At 41.8% G+C, this 19,872-nt stretch overlaps 1 protein-coding gene across 1 annotated transcript in view; it reads right to left on the reverse strand.

Moving 5' to 3' along the window:
* Window positions 1–19,872, reverse strand: part of LOC122550229 (A disintegrin and metalloproteinase with thrombospondin motifs 16) — a 229,647-nt gene that overhangs the window by 138,654 nt on the left and 71,121 nt on the right. The window contains exons 5-7 of the mRNA XM_043690988.1: window positions 13,267–13,466; window positions 8,386–8,469; window positions 7,082–7,257 (exon numbers count right to left, since the gene is read on the reverse strand). Coding sequence (XP_043546923.1) covers window positions 7,082–7,257; window positions 8,386–8,469; window positions 13,267–13,466 — 460 coding nt within the window. The remainder of the gene's footprint in view (window positions 1–7,081; window positions 7,258–8,385; window positions 8,470–13,266; window positions 13,467–19,872) is intronic.

Raw genomic sequence — 19,872 nt, forward strand, 5'->3', positions numbered from 1 at the left:
TTATTTACCCCAGAAGGCTGAAAATGATGGGTCATTCAGTGTATTTGAGGCTGAAATAGATTTTTAAATCGGTAAGGGAATCAAGGATTATGGGGGAAGGATAGGAAAATGAAGTTCAGAATTATCAGATCAGTTATGATCTTGTTGACTGATGGAGAAAACTCAATGGGCTGAATCATAGAATCCCTACATTGTGAAAACAAGCCTTTTGGCCCAGCAGGTCCACACCGACCCTCTAAAGAGTAGCCCATCCAGACCCATTCTCCTACTACTCTACGTTTATCCCAGACTAATGTGCACTTAACCTGCACACCCCTAAACACTATGGGCAATCTAGCATCGCCAATTCACCTGACCTGTACATCCTTAGATGGTGGGTGGAAACCAAAGCACGCGGAGGAAAAGCACGCAGACATGGGGAGAATATGCAAACTCCATACAGACAGTCACCTGAGGTGGGAATCGAACCCAGGTCTCTGGCACTGTAAGAAAACAGTGCTAACCACTGAGCCACCATGTCACTGTGAGCTGAATGGGCTGAATGTTTGACTCTTTCTCCTGTAGCTTATGGTCTACACCTAGAGCCTGGGAATTCTTTTCCTTACCACAAGACATTCTATTTTACCGTTCTCCTTTAAAGCATTCCCTGAAACAAACCTCTTTTACTATTTTTTTAGCATCCCTTACCTTGGTTCACTCTGGTTAAACTTCTGAGAAGTTGCTTGGGACATTTTTCTACATTAAACATTAGATTAGATTCCCTACAGTGTGGAAACAGGCCCTTCAGCCCAACAAGTCCACACCCGACCCTCCGAAGAGCAACCGACCCTCCGAAGAGCAACCGACCCAGACCCATTCCCCTACACTTACCCCTGACTAATCCACCTAACACTACAGGGAATTTAGCATGGCCAATTCACCTAATCTGCACATCTTTGGACTGTGGGAGGAAACTGGAGCACCCGGAGGAAACCCATGCAGACGCAGGGAGAATGTGTGAACTCCACACTGACAGTACACATTTTTGCTGTTCATTGGCTGTGCTGACCTGAGCAACAGTGGGCAATAATCTTACTAAGTCATTTGCTCACCAATTACAGAATCAGTCCCATACGCATTTCATTGATTTCAATTCCTCATGCAATGAAGTTAAAAATACATTCCAGGAAAGACAATATTTCAAACTAGACCATGCCAATGCTCATGTATTCTTTTCGAAAGTCTACATTGTATGAAAAAGTTCAATTTAATCATTCCGTAGGAATAGCAAATGACTTTATCATCAGGTTCAGGGAATTCAGATACAGTGAAACCTGAATACATCATGAAATTGTTTAGTGTGACTGCTCTGCCCTCCCATGTGTAGACGTAGGGAATAATTTCCTGTGTGCGCCCTTCAGGAACTCTGCCCTTCTGAAGAAGCCAGTTGTGTTACATTTCTTCTCCATTTATAAGCATGATATAAACCTGGTCCTGTTTGGATAAAGTGTTTAAACAAAAAAAATCAGGCGGATCTGGATTTCTGCAACTACATTTTTCTTTCAGACTTTAGAGTAAAGCACACCAGCCAGAAAGATCCCAGTGCCTGAAATGGTTCTGGGGATGTTTCAAAATATAATGTCATAGCTCCGTTAGCCTGGCAGCACGATTCCTGCACGCTATCTGATTTGGTGACTGGACCAGCCACTTGTTCTAGCTTCTGATAGGTGCTTCTGTCAGACCCAATATAAAATGAGGTGGGAGGCAATGAATGGCCCCTCTTGCTGCAGTATCTGTTATGGGTGTAAGTGTGTGCCAGTTTGCAGCAGATCCAAGAAAGTCCAAGGTAATGCAATGGGGCAGTACCTGATTTCCACCCTTTCTGTTTTCTCTGTATCTGTTCAATGCCAATTCACGGGCACAGAAGAAAGGAACATCTACATTGTACAGTTTCACACATGTCTCACCATTTTGGTACATGCCCTCGTTATTGGTGTCATGGTGTTCATGGGCAAATCACAAGGACCACCAGTAGTTTCCTATGACACCACGGCCAGGAATCCACAGGGTGTTTTGATTCCTAGTTCCTTGAAAGTGGAGTTGTAGATAGATAGGATAGTGAAGACAGCATTTGGTATACTTTCCTTTATTGGTCAGAACAATGAGTACAGGAGTTGGGAGGTTATTTTGCAGCTGTACAGGACATTGGTTAGGCCACTGTTGGAATATTGCGTGCAATTCTGGTCGCCTTCCTATTGGAAAGATGTTGTGAAACTTTAAAGGGTTCAGAAAAGATTTACAAAGCTGGGCCAGGATTGGAGGGTTTGAGCTATAGGGAGTGGTTGAATAGGCTGGGGGCTGTTTTCCCTGGAACGTCGGAGCCTGAGGGGTGACCTTATAGAGGTTTATAAAATCATGAGGGGCATGGATAGGATAAATAGACAAGTTATTTTCCCTGGGGTGGGGGAGTCCAGAACTAGAGGGCACAGGTTTAGGGCGAGAGGGGAAGATATAAAAGTGACCTAAAAGGCAACGTTTTCATGCAAAGGGTGGTATGTATATGGAAAGAGCTGCCAGAGGAAGTGGTGGAGACTGGTACAATTACAGCATTTAATAGGTATCTAGATGGGGATATGAATAGGAAGGGCTTGGAAGGCTATGGATCAAATGCTGACACATGGGACTACATTAGGTTGGGCTATCTGGTCGGCATGGACAAGTTGGACTAAAGTGTCTGTTTCCATGCTGTACATCTCTATGACTCTATGGTCACATAGAATACAGTTATCCCCTTAACCGTAATCGTTATATATGTCTTTCTCCTTTTAAACTATGATGAAAACATTTTTGGGAACAAAATTAATCACACCTTCATAATCTTTAAGCAAGGAAAACAAAATAAGATAAGTCTGTACATGAATATGCACCACACGGTTCATTCCAGGTACAATGTCAGGAGTCAAATGCTGGAGTCTATAATGATGTTAAAAGACTAATTGGTACATTTATCTGGAGGCTTTGTGCACAACTGAATTTGAGGTCCAAAAAGAGGAAAAAGTAAGATATTTAATATGGCAAAGATCCAGATGATTTTGTCAACCACATGGGTTTTTCTCCTGTTGACAAACAGAGTATAAAGAAGATCTTTTTCTCCAAATTTGTGCCAATGTTTTAATTACTTTTAACAACCACAGGAAAATGCAATCCTTGGTATGAACACAGTACAGATATGGCATTTACCTTTGCCTCAACATTCAAGTGTAACAACGGAGTGACAATAACTACAACCTGTCTTGAACTTCCGAAGTAGATGTGACGATCAGGAAGGCACAACGATCTCTCTTCGTCCTCAGGTGGCTCAGAAAATTCAGCATGTCCATAAGGACCCTCACCAACTTCTCCAGATGCACCACTGAAAGCAGACTGACGGGGTGCATAACAGCCTGGTATGGCAACTGCTCTGCCCAGGACTATAAGAAACTACAGAAGATGGTGCGCACAGCCCAGACCATCACAGAAGCTAATCTGGCATGTATGGACTCCATTTACATGGTTAGCTGCTGCAGAAAGGCTGCCAATATCATCAAAGACGAGAGTGTGGTGCTGGAAAAGCACAGCCAATCAGGCAGCATCCGAGGAGCAGGAGAATCTACGTTTCGAGCATAAGCTTTTCATCAGGAATATGGCTTCATTCCTGATGAAGGGCTTATGCTCAAAATGTTGATTCTCCTGCTCCTCAGATGCTGCTTGATCGGCTGTGTTTTTCCAGCATCACATTCTCAACTCTGATCTCCAGCAACTGTAGTCCTCACTTTCTGCTAAAATCATTAAAGACCCATTGTATCCTGGTAATGTTCTCCTACAACCTCTTCCATTAGGCAGAAGATATAGAAACCTGAACACATGCACTAAGAGGTTCAGGAACAGCTTCTTCCCGACTGTTATTAGACTGGTGAATGGACTCTCTCCAGCCTCAAATAATGCTAATCTTGCTAACAGTGGTCTCACCTTGCACACGTCCTGTGTAATGTAACCTGCATGCCTCTGTCTAAGTCTTTTTGTTCTGTACATCCTTGCTTACTATGATCTGCCTATACTGCTCATAACCAGATCTTTTCACTGTATTTCGGTACACGTGACAATAGATCAATCAAATCACCTTTGTATGGTGCAAATAGGGGTTTAAATGGGTGAGGTGATGGTGTAGTGGTAATGTCTCTGGACTCATAGTCCTGAAATCCAAGTTAATGTTCTGGAAGCATGGGTTCAAATCCTGCCATGTGGATGGTGAAATCTGAATTTAATAAAATCTGGAATTTAATATGAGTCTAATGCTGATTGTGCAACCACTATCAATTGATGACTGTAAAGTCATCATTGATTATTGGGGGTGGCACAGTGGCTAGCACTGCTGCCTCATAGCACTAGGGTCGCAGGTTCAATTCCAGCCTTGGGCGACTGTCTGTGTGGGGTTTGCACATTCTCCCTGTGTCTGCGTGGGTTTCCTCTGGGTGCTCCGGTTTCCTCCCACAGTCCAAAGGTGTGCAGGTCAGGTGAATTGGCCATGCTAAATTGTCCATAGTGTTAGGTGCATTAGTCAGAGGGAAATGGGTCTGGGTGGGTTAATCTTTGGAGGGTCACTATGGACTGGTTGGGCCAAAGGGCCTGTTTCCACACTGTAGGGAAACTAAACTAATACTTTCATCGGGTTGGATTCTGAAAATTATTGCCCCCACTCTGCCAACCACAAGAGTGGTGATTTCGAAATCAATAATTTCAAAAGGGGAACTCAATATGTATTTGAAAGAAAAACTTGTAGGGCTATTAAATTCAAGAGAGAGAATAGCACTGACCAGATTTCTCCCCAAAGTATCAATGTAAACTCAATGAGCCAAGCAACCTTCTTCTGCACTATAAATAACATTATGATATGATGTTTGAAACTCTGTATCAGAATGGAGAGCTTTCAGCTCCCTTCACATCTCCCTTCAATTGGTAGATTCATCAAGCCATACAGCATGGAGACAGGCCCTTCGGCCCATACTGGTCCATGCCGACCAAAATGTCCATCCATGCTAACCCCATTTCCCTGCACTTGGCCAATATCCTTCTAAAATTAAAGTGGCACTGGAAAAGCACAGCAGGTCAGGCAGCATCCGAGGCTTTTGCCTGATACGTCGATTTTCCTGCTCCTCGCATGCTGCCTGACCTGCTGTGCTTTTCTAGTACCACTCTAATCTTGACTCTAATCTCCAGCATCTGCAGTACCCACTTCTGCCATATCCTTCTAAGCATTTCCTATTCATGTATTTGTCCAAATGCCTTTTAAATGTTGTTAATGTACCTGCCTCAACTACTTCTGCTCTCAGCTCATTCCATATGTGTACCACCCTCTGTGTAAAAAGGTTGCCCCTCAAGTTTGCTTTTATTCTTTCCCCTCTAACCTGAAACTGATGCCCTCTAGTCCTCAATTCCCCAACCCTGGGAATGCATTCACCCTATCCATGCCTCTCATGATCTATAAAATTCTCTCCTCAGTCTCTTATGCTCTAAAGAAAAAAGTCCTAGCTTGTCGAACTTTTCCTTATAACTCAGGCCGTTCAGCCCTGGCAACGTGCTTGTGAATTTCTTCTTCACTCTTTCCAGTTTAATAACACCCTTCCTATAGCAAGGGGACTAAAACCAAACACAATATTCCAAATGCAACCTCAGCAAAGTCCTGTACAAACGCAACATAACTTCCCAACTTCTACACTCATTGCCCTGACTGATGAAAGCCAGTGTGCTTCACAGCCCTGTCTACCTGTGACTCCACATGCCACTTAATAGAAGAACAAAATCTAATGTAAAGCAATCATAGTTGAATTGATAAACCTAAGCATTAGGTTCATAAGCATATTATTAATAACATCATGTACTTTAAAAAACCTGTTCAGACACGTCATGACATACCTTCCACCCTACCACATAGGACATAAAACCTTCTGGTCCAGTACAGGGATACTATCACTGCACCATAACAGTCTTTAAAATCAAGGATACTGGTGAAGCCAGAATTAGATGAGCACAAATATCTCAAGATGGGCTGAAGGAGAGAGGAGAGGTGAGGACATGGAAAGATTTGAAAATAAAAATGAAAATGTTAAAAATCAGGGCACTGTTTAAGAGAGAGAAAGAGTGTGTGTGTATGTGTGTGTGTGCGCGCGCGCGAGAGAGAGAGAGAGAAAGAGATGGGACTTCATGCAAGATTAGTGTTCCGCATTTAAAGGTTCAGATTGAATGGACTGATGGAGCATGATGATGCAGAACTGAAGTCTTTTTCTGGACAGGACTCAAAAATCTCACACAGAAGGTGGTTGCAATGGCTTAGTAGGTATTAAGCAGAGATATCAATTTAATTTTCTTAACATTGTCATATCAATCTATTTAACTGGAAGAAACCTTCTATTTTGTTTTCTGAATAGAAGTTGGAAGACGGGAACAATGACTTCAAAGTCTTCCAGAATATTGGGAATGTTTATCACGTTGCTATGAGCCATTAACAATGACAGTACTATGGTGGAGAATCGAGGCCAAGATGAGTTTAACTAAGAGCTTTCTAATCTGTAATATTTTCTTTTATTTTTACTATTCTCATTAATACCACTACATATCAATATCAGTCACACATATCAAATGATATGAAGCACATCTTTTAATAAAACAAATTTGCATGAGATAGGAATTGAGTATATTAAGGTAGCACAATTGAAAGACACAATGATTGAGGTGAGTGAAGCTTGAGCTATTTCATGAATCATCCGAGTAAAAACAAAGCTTTTGTTTAGAATTCAAATCACCCATTGCGGATTTCTGCTTTCTTTCTCTATCTGCTCTTCTCACTGGTGTTCTGCTGTTCTCACATCTTTGCTAAACCCACTAAAATAAGACAATTGTGAAAATTGGTTTTGCCGTGTAATGTGGTGCAACGAGTTGCAGAACATGAAATCTTTCGGGATTCAGAATCACAGATAAATTCACCTCACTCCACATTGTGCTAAAGAGATGACTGCTTCACATTTTGCATGGAAAATGTGTTTCATAACTTATTAAGTATCAAAACCATTTAATGAGTTCACCTAAAGTATCACAAGGCTCATTCTTCCAAGAACAAATGTCAAGGCCTGTCAGCAGAATGGCATGATCATGACGATTACCATCTTTGCCCACCAATCCCGACTGCCACTGACAGAAGCTGTTCAAAGTGCGATCTGCATGATGGTTTATTAAAAGACCTGGCTGTCAAATTAAAAAGGCAAAGGAAAAAGAATTAAGTTCAAAGGAGGTCATAAATTGGCCCGTCCAATTTGCTTTATTTAGTGAAATAACTGTGAAAGATCAAATGAGCAAGGATGGTAGGCAACAAGCTTGCATAGACAGTTTCTGTAGTTCATTTAAGTGGTTCAGTGCTTCATGAAAGGATGAATGTGTTGACAATGTTGCAACTTTAAGGCAACGCTGGAATTTGCAAATTATCCCCTTACATGAAATTCCTAATGGCAATTGCGAAAGTATCAAATTAAGACTAAGTCAAATCAGACACCAGAAAGCAATGCCAACAAGATAATGGGCACATATTTAACATTCTTCTGGAGAAGTCAAGAGGAAATAAATTTGAGGGATACAGGTGTAAGATTCTAAACCTTTTATGAAGAGCACTGTCACCATGATCTAACAGAACCAAAACATGAGTATAATTCAACAATATCAACTTATATCTGTACTGCATCTTTAACATAAAAATATATCCTAAGGCAGGTTGCTGGAGCATTATGAAATATGACAATAGCCACATAATAGCTGGTTGACTAACAGCTTTGTCAAAGAGCTAGGTTTCAAGCGGTGCCATAAATAATAGAAGCGAGGTAAAGGGCAGAAATCCAGAAGTTGATTGCTATGGGAAACTGTCAGCATGGCCACCATCGGTGGAGCAATTAAAATCAGGGATGCTCAAGACACTCGAATTAGGCGAGGTAGCTCAAGAGTGCTGTGGGGATGGAGTAAATTACGGAGATGGCGAGGGGCAAGGTCAAGAAGGATGTAAGAGCAAAGATGGAGACTTTAAAATCAAGGCATTCCCTGAGCAGGAGCCACTGTAAGTCAGTACGCATGGGTTGATGTGTGGACAGCTGAGAGCTAGGACTAAGAGTTCAGGTATTGGAATGGTCAAGCCCAGAAGCAAAAAAGACATGAAATATAGGTCTCAGCAGAAGCTTAACTGAAAAAGTGGGGAGGCTGAGCATTGTTACGGGTGGAAAAAGCATTAGTGGTAGTTTAGAGAAAATAATTTGTACAAATTGACTGTATACATACACATTACAAAACACAGCACATCAAGGATTATCTAATTTAATTTGAAATTGTTACCTGATCTTCTTCAAGCAGGACAATCCCAACGATTACAATATTTATGTTTCCTCCTATCGTGCCATCCTTAAACAGAGTGGACACCTTGAAGGAGGCAAAAGAAAAATTGTAGATTTATGTCTGTGTCACATTTCATTGACGGAATGCTACAAGCACAAAAACAAAATAATGCATTTTTTTTAAACAGTCTCGATTGAAAGTTAGTGAACGAAAATCACAATGCAAAACGCTCAAGAAACATAAGCCCCTAAGATAGGGACAGGATAAGGCCCTTGAGCCTGCCCCGCCATTCAATGGAACCATGGCTGATCCAACACTCCTCACATCCACAACCCCCAACTGCCCTACCAATCAAGAATTGATCTAGCTCAGCCTTAAATCTACACAAGGGCCTTGCCCCCACAGCTCTCTGTGGCAAGACATTTTAAAGACTACAACTCTCAGAGAAGAAAGTCTTCTTCATCTCAGTTTTAAATTGCTGCTCGTTTATTCTGAGACTATGCCCTCTTGTCCCATGATGGGAACATCCTCTCAGCATTTTGCTTGAGGAGCTCCTTACGAATTCTGTGTGTTTCAATGAGATCACATTTCATTCTTCTGTACTTCAGGGAGTTCAGTCTGAAACTGTTTAGCCTTTGTTCATAACATAATATCTTCACACCAGGGATCATCCCAGTGAACCTTCTCTGAACTGCCTCCAATTAAGCAATATTTTGCCTTAAATACCGAGACAAAAACTGCTCACATTACTCCAAATGAGGTCTCACCAGCACCTTCTACAGTTGCAGTAAGACTTCTCTACTCTTGTACACAAGTCCCTTGAAATAAGGGCCAGCATTCCATTAGTGTTCCTGATTTCTTGCTCATCCTGGGAGCTAGATTTCTGTATTTTGTGCACAAGTACCCCAAATCCCTTTGCGTTACAGCTTTCTGCAGTTTTTTTTCCATTTAAATAATATTCTGTTCCCCCTGCCAAAATGAATTTCACATTTTCCATTACACTCCATTTACCAACATTTTAACCTACCAATATCACTGTGAATGGTATATATCCCTCTCTCAACTTGCTTTTCCATCTACTTTACCTGAAAAAGAACTCATTATCTCCACTGTCGAGAGTGTGGTGCTGGAAAAACATAGCAGGTCAGGCAGCATCCGCGGAGCAGGAGAATCGATGTTTCCAGCGTAAGCCCTTCAGCAGCCCCTCATTCCTGAAGAAGTGCTTATGCCCGAAACATCGATTCTCCTGCTCCTCTGATGCTGCCTAACCTTTTCCAGCACCACACTCTCGACTCTGATCTCCAGCATCTGCAGTCCTCACATTCTCCACATCTCCACTCACTGTTTTGATTTAAAATGTTTTAGAAGATATAAAATCAACACTTAAAAATATGCAACAAGTTTAAAACAAAAGTCAAGATGTCACCCTAAAACTTGGTTGTAGCCTCTATATCACAAACTGCGCTAAATATATGGAATGTTTGGGATTTTACTTACAGCATCACAGATTTTTACAACACATCACTAGAAGTGAATCATTTGATGTTTCTTGTTTATCCATAAAAGGACTTTCAGTACATCAATACCTTTAATTACAGAAGACCCACTACTTCACAGTTGATGTCACAACTACAGACATCACTCTATTTCAAATGTCTAATGTTTAAAGTGTTTTGACTCAAATCACTATAGTATTTTGCAGGACAGTGTACAAGATGCTCACATGATCACACAAGATCTACTTAAGTAAAAGGTCAAAAACCCCCAAAAATAAATTCAGACAGAAATTCAAATTGTTCGCATACTCAAATAAGGACATTTTGATTCCTAAAATTTAATGGTCTGCCAGACAGCTATGCAATTGCAGAAATGTTCTTCTATGAAGCTGGTCCCTGAATTATCTTGTCTCCTTTTCTAGGAATAGTTATCAATAAATATTTTCCATAAACTCATATCTTCACAGTTACTTTGAATATGCTGCCTCGCCACCTGCTTCCTATAAGGATTCCATTCCATTCTCTGTCTCAAGAGGAGGTAGAGGGTCTGCAAAGGATAGAGACATGCCAAGAGATTGCATTAAGAATATGCAGATGAGATGCATTGTGGGAAAATGTAAACTAGCCCACAGTGAGCGGGAAAACTGAAATAAGAAGAACTCGCATAATTCATTAGTACAGAGTTCTGAACGTTCTGTGTATGAATCACAAAAAATTGGTATGCAGAAAGAACAAGCCGTCAAAAAGGCAAGTCATGGTTGGTATTTATTGCAAGGACAATGAAATATAAAACAGATAAACTTTACTGCAGCTGTTTGGTTCGGCCATATTTGAAAACGGTGCATGCTTCTGGTCTCCTTATTTGGGAAACAATATATTTGCACTAGAACCAGTTCAGAGAAAGCTCACCCAACTCATTCCTCGGATAAAGAGCTTAAATCATGAAGCAACAAAATTGAGGTAAGAGTCATTAGCAATTTCTTTGTAACATGCAAAATCTCGAGGGGACTGGATAGTGTGCATACTGGGTGATGTTTCCTTGTGGTGGAGGGAGACGAGACTAGTTTAAGAATAAAAACCACAGTCTCCCATTTAAAATGGAGAAAAGCAAAATTTTTATCGCTCAGAGGGTTATTAGTGTCTGGAATTCTCCTCCCTCGAGAAAGGGGAAGATTGGATCACTGAATTTATTCAAAGCAGAATTAGAGTTTTGTTTTGATAAACATGGGTTCAAAGGGTACAAGTGGAATAGAGCAACGCAGAGTTCAGACCACAAACAGATCAGCCACTATCTTACCAAATGGTGGAGCAGCCTTGAAAGGCTCAAAAGCTGCACTAATATTTTCCAGAGTAAATTGTCTCTGAGAGACTGGAGGGAAATGAATTGACGGATCTCTATGGCTTCTGCATTCAGGCTTTTGCTTTGCTTAATCTCTGGTCTGCCATTATTGAAAACATTGCAGTCGGGTATTTCATAGATCTTCCAAGTCATGGCCAATCTCCTGCAAGGTTCACTTTCTGCCAGTAACACTAGATTCCTTTCAACATTTTGTTCCAACAGATCTTTCAAAACGAAGGCTGAATACATTTGAATGTTGCTCAGTTGTCCCTGTGATGCTGCCTGTCGCTTATGCACCTCAACTATTTTGTGAAAACTGACAACTGTCAGCTAACCACAAAACCAAATTCTTTAGTTTGCATGCCTTCCATCACAGAATTACAAAATACATGTTTATTAAACATTGCTCAGGTCCAGGGAGACACCCATTTATCCAAAATCCCGAAATGTGAAAAGCTCCAAAATCCAAAGGTGGTTTTGTGAAGTTTTTATTTCATTAACAAGGTTGTTTGGTGTGCAAACAGTTAATCCAACTCCACACCCACTCGATGCGGGTCACTCAGATGTGACGGGGGGGGCGTGGCCCAGCACCGACAGGCCTCAATCCTGTCTCAGGGCCCGTAGTACTCACAGTGAGTATGCTGTTTTTTTTTTAATTCTCTACATAGTGGAAACAGGTCCTTCAGCCCAACCAGTCCAGACCGACCCTCCGAAGAGTAACCCACTCAGGCCCTTTTCCCTCTGACTAATGCACTTAACACCATGGGCAATTTAGCATGGCCAATTCACCTAACCTGCACATCTTTGAACTGTGGGAGGAAACCGGAGCACCCGGAGGATACCCACACAGACACGGGGAGAATGTGCAAACTCCCCACAGACAGTCGTCTGAGGCTGGAATTGAACCTGGGACCTTGGTGCCCTTGGTAAGATATTTTTAAAATTTCACCGTCAAACTGTCACCTTTTCCGAAATTCGAAAAATTCCGAATTCTGAAAACCAGCTGGTTCCAAGCATTTCAGATCAAGGATTGTATACCGCTACTGATATTCATTAGGTTACCTGAAACTGACAAAACGAAACTGCCTTGCACAAATGAGCAGAATTAAAAATAAACTTACCGAAGCCCATTATGTAAAAGGATGCTGAAAGTTCCCTCGTTTCAATGGCATCATAATAGCTTTGACAACGAGATACCGAAACTCTTCATTAACACAGGATGCCCCTACTGTGTTATACTAGTCAGTTATTACACAACCAAAACTCCCCCTTGTGAAAATACATAATTGCAAGCTTGTTTGCTGGTTGCAGGATGGAATGCCAACACCAACTCTCTCTCAACTAGCTCTCTAAGATTGTACTTTAACTGTGTTACAAATTGGAATTACAAAATGAAATTAAACATAAATGGAACTTCCAATGCCATTGCATCCACTTTGGGAAAGGACAGATAGTCTCTTTTTAAGTAGCTTCCAGAAGAATAGCTTACATTGGCCACATCACCACTGGGCTTTAAAGCCACCAAATGAAGCTCATAATGTAAAGTTTATTTACTTATGCACTTGAAAAACGCCACCTCCCCATCCTGTAACTTGCTCTGTATATATGTGTCAGTCTCCGTCCATGTGTCACGAAGGATTCAGGTTGGGTTGTTCTCTTTTTACGTTTTACACATTACTTCAAAGAGTTTACAATAAAAACAAACTCCTTAATTGCAGCAACTCAAGAGATCTGTCTGCCTCATTTCTTCAAATAGCTTTATGCATGCACAATTACATAGAAAATTGAGGAAACATAAAATTAAGAAATAGTCAACACTCTTACAAACAACTTTAAGAATCAAAAGAGAGGAACATATTCGTCCCTCAGGACTTGGTTACATCAAAATGAACAGCTCTAATTTACTAATCGATACATGCAATGAATAGCAAGACTAATGGAGAACACCAATTTTGAAGAATGCACCTTGCACCAATGTTGGATAGTATTTTTGCCAGTAAATATGAGGTTGATTGGAATGAAATATATTTATTTACTCAGCCTTACCATATTTAGTATAGTTAACACATAAGTAGTTATGTTTTCACTGCCATGGTTTTCAATCATCTTCTTGTCCACCACAACTAAAGTTTCCACATTAAGCTTTTCATTCTTCCGCATCTTGAACAAGGACCGCTTGTTCCTGGGTAAGAACCGATACTCATCTGGGAGAATATACATGTCTGTTTCTGGGGGTTTTGGCATATCTGCAGAAAAAGAATGGTCAATAAATCATGCAGTGGTTTTTAAAGAATTTTTGAATTCTAAAGAACTGCAGAGAGCAAGTGCTGTCTGTAAATAGATAAAAAGTTGCAGAAATTCACCTACTTAGCTAAAATAAAATTTACTCGGATCTACAAATTGAAACAATGATACTGGAGAGGTTTAGGTTAGATTCCCTACAGTGTGGAAACAGGCCCTTCAGCCTAAGTGCACACCGACCCTCCGAAGAGTAACCCACCCAGACCCATTTCCCTCTGGCTAATGCACCTAACACTTAGCATGGCCAATTCACCTGACCTGTACATCTTTGGACTGTGGGAGGAAACCGAAGCACCCGGAGGAAACCCACAGATACGGGGAGAATGTGCAAACTCCACACAGACAGTTGCCAGAGGCTGGAATCGAACCTAGGACCCTGGTGCTGTGAGGCAGCAGTGCTAACCACTGAGCCACTGAGAATCAAATTCTCAGAATTTGGTACCTGCTAATTCATTTATTTGAGTCGTGTATGAAATATCATACATGGACAAGCCAAAAATCAGCAAATATCTACTCCAGAATATTTAAATCTGCTAATCAGCACTTCCCTTGAAAATGGAATGTGCAAAATAGCTCCTGAATGCCCACGGAATTTCTTTCAACCTATTGTGGTTGTAGTGGAGATCTGCTGGAATTCTCGGTAAGAAAATCAATCTAAATGTCCAACATTTAGAGGAAACCTCAAGACAGTGTGTTCCTAACTCAGTGTGCTTTGAAATGTTGTTTCCTGCAGTAAATATGGAGGAATCAACGTGCTGAAATAACCAGCTAGTGTGGCATAAAATCTGATGCTGAGATACAAGACGACAGCAGTTTGTGCCCCAGTTCCTGCTGAATTAGTGATTTTTGGGTACAGTAACTGCAATTCATGACCTTGCCATGCTCTTTGGAAAGGTTTTGGATGACATATAAAATTCATGCACCAGCTTGTTTATAGCGAGGTAATGAGCAGCTCCCACCTGCCCTGGACTCTACTGAGCTGCCAGTAACCTTTGTGAACCACAGGGGGCCGAGTAACATTGTATTGAGACTCTGTGGTGCAGGTAACCATCGCTTCACACGGAAGAAGTCCTTACAGAAGGGAAATTGCACCAAAGTGGTGCAAATTCCTGGGCGATCTGATTTTGGCACTGATGGGGGAGGATGAGAACAACAAACCAAACAAACAACTTCAGATGATGCCCCGAACATATTCATCACAGAGATGGAAGCCTGCAATGAAGACTTGCCCTCAAGATCTAGTCTCTGTAGGAATGGGGGAAGGATGTGGTAATTGTGACTAAAGGCATGAGTGCAGCGCATAGAGCATTGGCAGCAAAGGTGTAATAACTTGATTCAAGGTAAGTGCCTGCAACTTCATAACTCAGCCCCATATCATCCCACCTCTTATTGCTCATTAAAGCATACTCTTAGGAGTCACCATGGACATCCCTAGACTGTATCTAAAAATCAAGCAAACTGCACACACAACTCCACCTGCCTCCACAAAACTACAACCATTCAGCTGTAATAGGCATATTGCCCAACAATACTGACACCCAAGTACTGACATTCCTCCTCCTTCCTCAGTATCAACAGGAGAGATTTACACACCTCTATTCCCTCGAGGAACGGTTCACAGAATAGGAGACAACAATGTCGCTAAAGCATTGGTACCCAACATTGCTGAAGGTTATCCAGGATGGTAACTTGCTATCCCATAAGCTTTGTCCATTCATTCCTTACCCTCATCCTGAAGGAAGCAATAAAATGGAAACTGGAAGAGTGTAATCCTTCTCCCTCATCCATTCTCTACACCCCCCCTCCAAAAATACTGTTGCGCTTTCAGACAGTCAAGGACAACTGGTCGCTCAAATGGAGAAGTTCCATGTGGAAAGGCAAAAGGAGGAAAGAAGTTCAACAAAAAAACACCGTCAGATGCTGGCATTGCGTACCCCTACTGAAGAGGCTAGGCTTAGAATCAAGATTTGCACATTGTGTTTCACTTAATGAGCTGCAGGACAGGGTGATGGGATAACTACTACACAAACTCTCCAGGGTACAAAATCTCAGTCCACTTCTGCTGGAATAGCTCAGATAAGGACCTTGCTGAGGTGGACTACTAAAGAACACTGTTGACAATGAGCATCAAGATGCTTCATGCAGTGGCAGAATTGGCAGAGAGCATCCAGTCACTAGTTAGGAACATGCAAGAGTCTGGTTCCATCACTGCGTAGGGCATTGTGCAGATGTTGACTCATCCTTTTGTCTGAGGAAAGAGTAGACACCTTCCTGACAAAACTACATGCCGAATCCATACATGCCACTACTGCAGCTTCATTGCAGTACAGATTGAGGTCTATTAATGCATTAGTGCTGCACTAAAAGTTCAGATTGAGGTTTTGAGATTCCTATCTGCTAGGAGACGGGCTTGAACTACTGCCAACATGTCGTTGCTGAAAAAGGCATGTTGGCTCTCACAGAAAACCAGCAGTTTGCCCTCCAGCAAAGAGAGTAGCCGGGGCAATGTCCTGAGAGAGTGACAGTGACAGTGCTGCACAAACCTAACGTCCTCTCAGCATGACAGGATCCGTGCTTCCACCACTGCTATTCCAAAATTACCTTCGCCTCTCAGTCAGCCAATTCAGAGGCTGCCACCCAAGCCAAGGTGCCACAGCCCAAAGCTGGGCCCGTAGCCCAGACCTATTCTTGGGCATTTTCTAAGGCCATCTCCCATTTTTTTCATTGGACGTTTGCTGACTTTCAACAACCATGCTGCAGCTGCTGGGATATCACAGTTTCAGTTTCACCAGCGCCACTCTGCTCCTGACATCACTACAGCCTTGGTTCAAACATGGACAAAGTGATGGATGCCAGAGGTGAGGTGAGGTGTGAGGGACTGCTCTTGGCATGAAAAGCCACATTTGAATGAGCACTAGGGAAGCAAGTTTCCACTCGTTGCAGTGATGCCAAGCACAACGATAAAATTGCTGTGGCTGTTGGGGAAGATATTCACCCCTGTACATAAAGAGCAGAGCTGGAAAAACACACAACAGATCAAACAGCATAACAGGAGGAGAGAAATCGATGTTTCGGGTCAGAACCTTTCATCGGATTCCGATCTGAAACGTCAATTCCCCTCCTCCTCTGATGCTACTTGACCTGCTGTGCTTTTTCCAGTTCCACTCTTTATCCAATCTGATCTCCACATCTGCAGTTCTCACTATCTCTAAGTAATTCATCCCTGCTAGGGATATCTCTGAAGGAGTTCCTCAGGGCAATGTCCAAGGACAGGGTGGTCCCTCGGTCAGAAATGGGGATATTTGTTGATGATTGCATTATGTTCAGCACCCTTTGTGGCTCATCAGATGGTGAAACAGTCCATATCCAAAAACAGCAAGATCTGGATAATATCCAGGCTCTGGGTGATAAATGACAAGTAACATTCTCCCTACTCGATTGTCAGGTCATCACGAACAAATAAAAAGATGAAATTTGTGGCAAATAACTCAACTCCTGACTCCTCAAATGCTGTCCACATAAGTCAAAAGTGTGATATATACTCCCCACTTGTCTGATGGGTGCAACTCCAACAATGCGGAAAGCTCCACACCATCGAGGAGAAAGCAACCCACATGACTGACACATCTGCGCACATTCACTTCCTCCATCAACACACAGTAAAAGCTGTGGGTATTAGCTACAAGACGTATTGCAGAAATTCCCCAAGACAGCACCTTCCAGACCAACCTGGAACAACACAAACTGCTGCAGTGGTTCAAGGACCCAGCTCATCATTATTTTCTTAAGGCTAGCCAGTGACACCCACATCTCATGACTGATACTGAAACCTGTCAGACAGCAACAGTATCCTGGATGAATTGTCTGTAGGTAGGAAAGGTATTTTGGGAAGCTACACTTGCATTTTGCATGGAATCATCAGATGAATAAATATACTGAGGAGCAACAGTCTTCTTAGCATCAATGTAAAGATCAGTTTAAACTCTACCAACCATGATTGCGCAACAGCAGAATAACATTCCACCAGACCAACACATTCTAAGGATGGAGTTTGGAATGGGGTAGCACAAACTTAGAGCTGGAAACTGGACCTATGCTCATAGCACACAGCTAGTCAGTTGAGGCATCACACCAGCTTCTTCATGGCTTTTACCTGCAGTTAAAAGAGGAGCTGCAGACATTCAGGCATCTTTAGCTGCAATCAGAGATAACCAAAAGGCAAGGAGAGGAGCCATAGAAACAGAAAATAGGCACAGAAGTAGGCCATCAGCCCTCTGAGCCTGCTCTGCCATTCAGTATGATCATCCAAATCAATACCCTGTTCCTACTTTCTACCCCATACACTTTGATCCCTTTAGCCCCAAGAACGACATCTAACTCTTTCTTGAGAACATTCAATATTTTGGTTTCAATCACTTTCTGTAGCAGAAATCTCCACAGTCTCTGCAGTCTTTAGGTGAAGAAATTCTTCTTCATCTCAGTCCTAAGTGGCCTACCTTGACTCTTTAGATGTGATCCCTTCTTCTGGATTCCCCAGTAATCAGGAACATTCTTCCAATATTCTTCCTTCCTGGTCTAATCCTGGTAGAATTTCATATGTTCCTCTGTGACACCCTCTTATCTTTCCAAACTCCCGTGACTACAGTCTTAACTGATCTAATTCTTCTTCACACTAATGACTAATGGCAGGATATTAAGATAGTTAGCAAGCAAAGTGTTATGGGATGAGGAGGTTCATGCCGTTTGGTCCTTGTGCCAAATTAGCTCTTGTTTAGATTCAAAAAAACCATTGCTTTTGGCTGTTGAAGCCCTTGAATAAGTGGATGAAGCACATGCACTGCATATTCAGTTAAGCTTTTGCCTAACATGGAATGAGACTCTAAAACAAATATTAGACTCCTGATCAGCACAGTAAAAGAATATGCTTCTACTTCATGTATAGGCCCCTGGAATTAGCAAGTTGCCAGCTCACATACTTCTGTGGTGACACCGAGCATGAAAAATTAATGATTGAAGGTGATCACGCCGCGATGATACACACACAGAATTTGAGTGCAAAATCCACCAATCTCTACACCCTTCTGCCTACAATTATTCATGAATTTACAATGTCCCGAGTCCAGACGATGAAGGGCTTATGCCCAAAACGTAGACTCTCCTGCTCCTCAGATGCTGCCTGACCTGCTGTGCTTTTCCAGTGCCACACTTTTTGACTCTGATCTCCAGCATCTGCAGTCCTCACTTTCTCTCAATATCCTCTATGTTGTCAACAGGCAACTAAGCACAAATACCGTCACTTCATACAGTCAGCATTTGGAAAGCAATGAAATTATCAACAGTGGTAACGCATGGGGAAGATTCCCTGATGATTCCTATCCTTTTACCAGCTAATTTTGATGCTCATCTGCCACAACCTAAATCAGGTTTGAGTAGCTGGCTGAGGAAATGAATACCTTTAATGGTATCATAAATATGATTTTCACTGCACTTGGCAAAGTTAGTATGTTGAATGAGAATGGTTCCAGGGATATTCCAGACCTTTTACTTTCAATTTTTGCAATACCCCAACAAATTTGTTTGGTTGCACAAAAAGAAATCAAAAGAACTGCAGATGCTGTAAATCAGAAACAAAAACAGAGGTTGCTGGAAAAGCTCAGCAGGTCTGGCAGCATCTGTGGAGAGAAATCACATTTAATGTTTCGGGTCTGGTATGTTAATTTTGATTTCTCTTCACAGATGCTGCCAGATCTTTTCCAGCAATTTCTGTTTTTGTTGCATAAAAGGAAAATGTTTTGACATAGTTTATGCTTAAACAGAAACAAAAGCATTTTGCAAAGTCATCGCCTCGCCTGTTTCTTTCCAAAACTTTGTTAAAAAAAAATTGGAATTGAAGCTGAACATTGTGGTTGTTCAAGATACCATTTAGAATTGTTTAAAAATACATGTATATTAAAAGTGCATAAACTAGTTAACATCAAGCTCATTGGGGCTGTCAATGAACTTTGTAAAATCAACTATCAAAGCTGTCAGAGGCATCTACCCAAGGCTCTCTCCAAGACTGTCCAAGGCATCAGCCAAGGCTCTCTCCATGACTGTCCAAGGCATCAGCCAAGGCTAACTGACAAGTTGTTAAAGCATTTAAAACTACAGCCTTTTATATCCTTGAAACCAAAATGTCTGGTGAGTTGAAAAAAAAAGATTGACTGCCAATTCGCTCTGTCAATGGACACAAGCTCAATGATTTCCATGACTAGACTAGTGCTGAATGACTGATTTCAGGTGCATCCATTATCACAGTGGGTGCCTTCCAATTTCACAGTCTGACCGACACGGCTTTGCTATTTGATATGG

This window comes from Chiloscyllium plagiosum, chromosome 5, assembly GCF_004010195.1.
Source record: "Chiloscyllium plagiosum isolate BGI_BamShark_2017 chromosome 5, ASM401019v2, whole genome shotgun sequence".
NCBI classification, from domain to species: Eukaryota; Metazoa; Chordata; class Chondrichthyes; order Orectolobiformes; family Hemiscylliidae; genus Chiloscyllium; species Chiloscyllium plagiosum.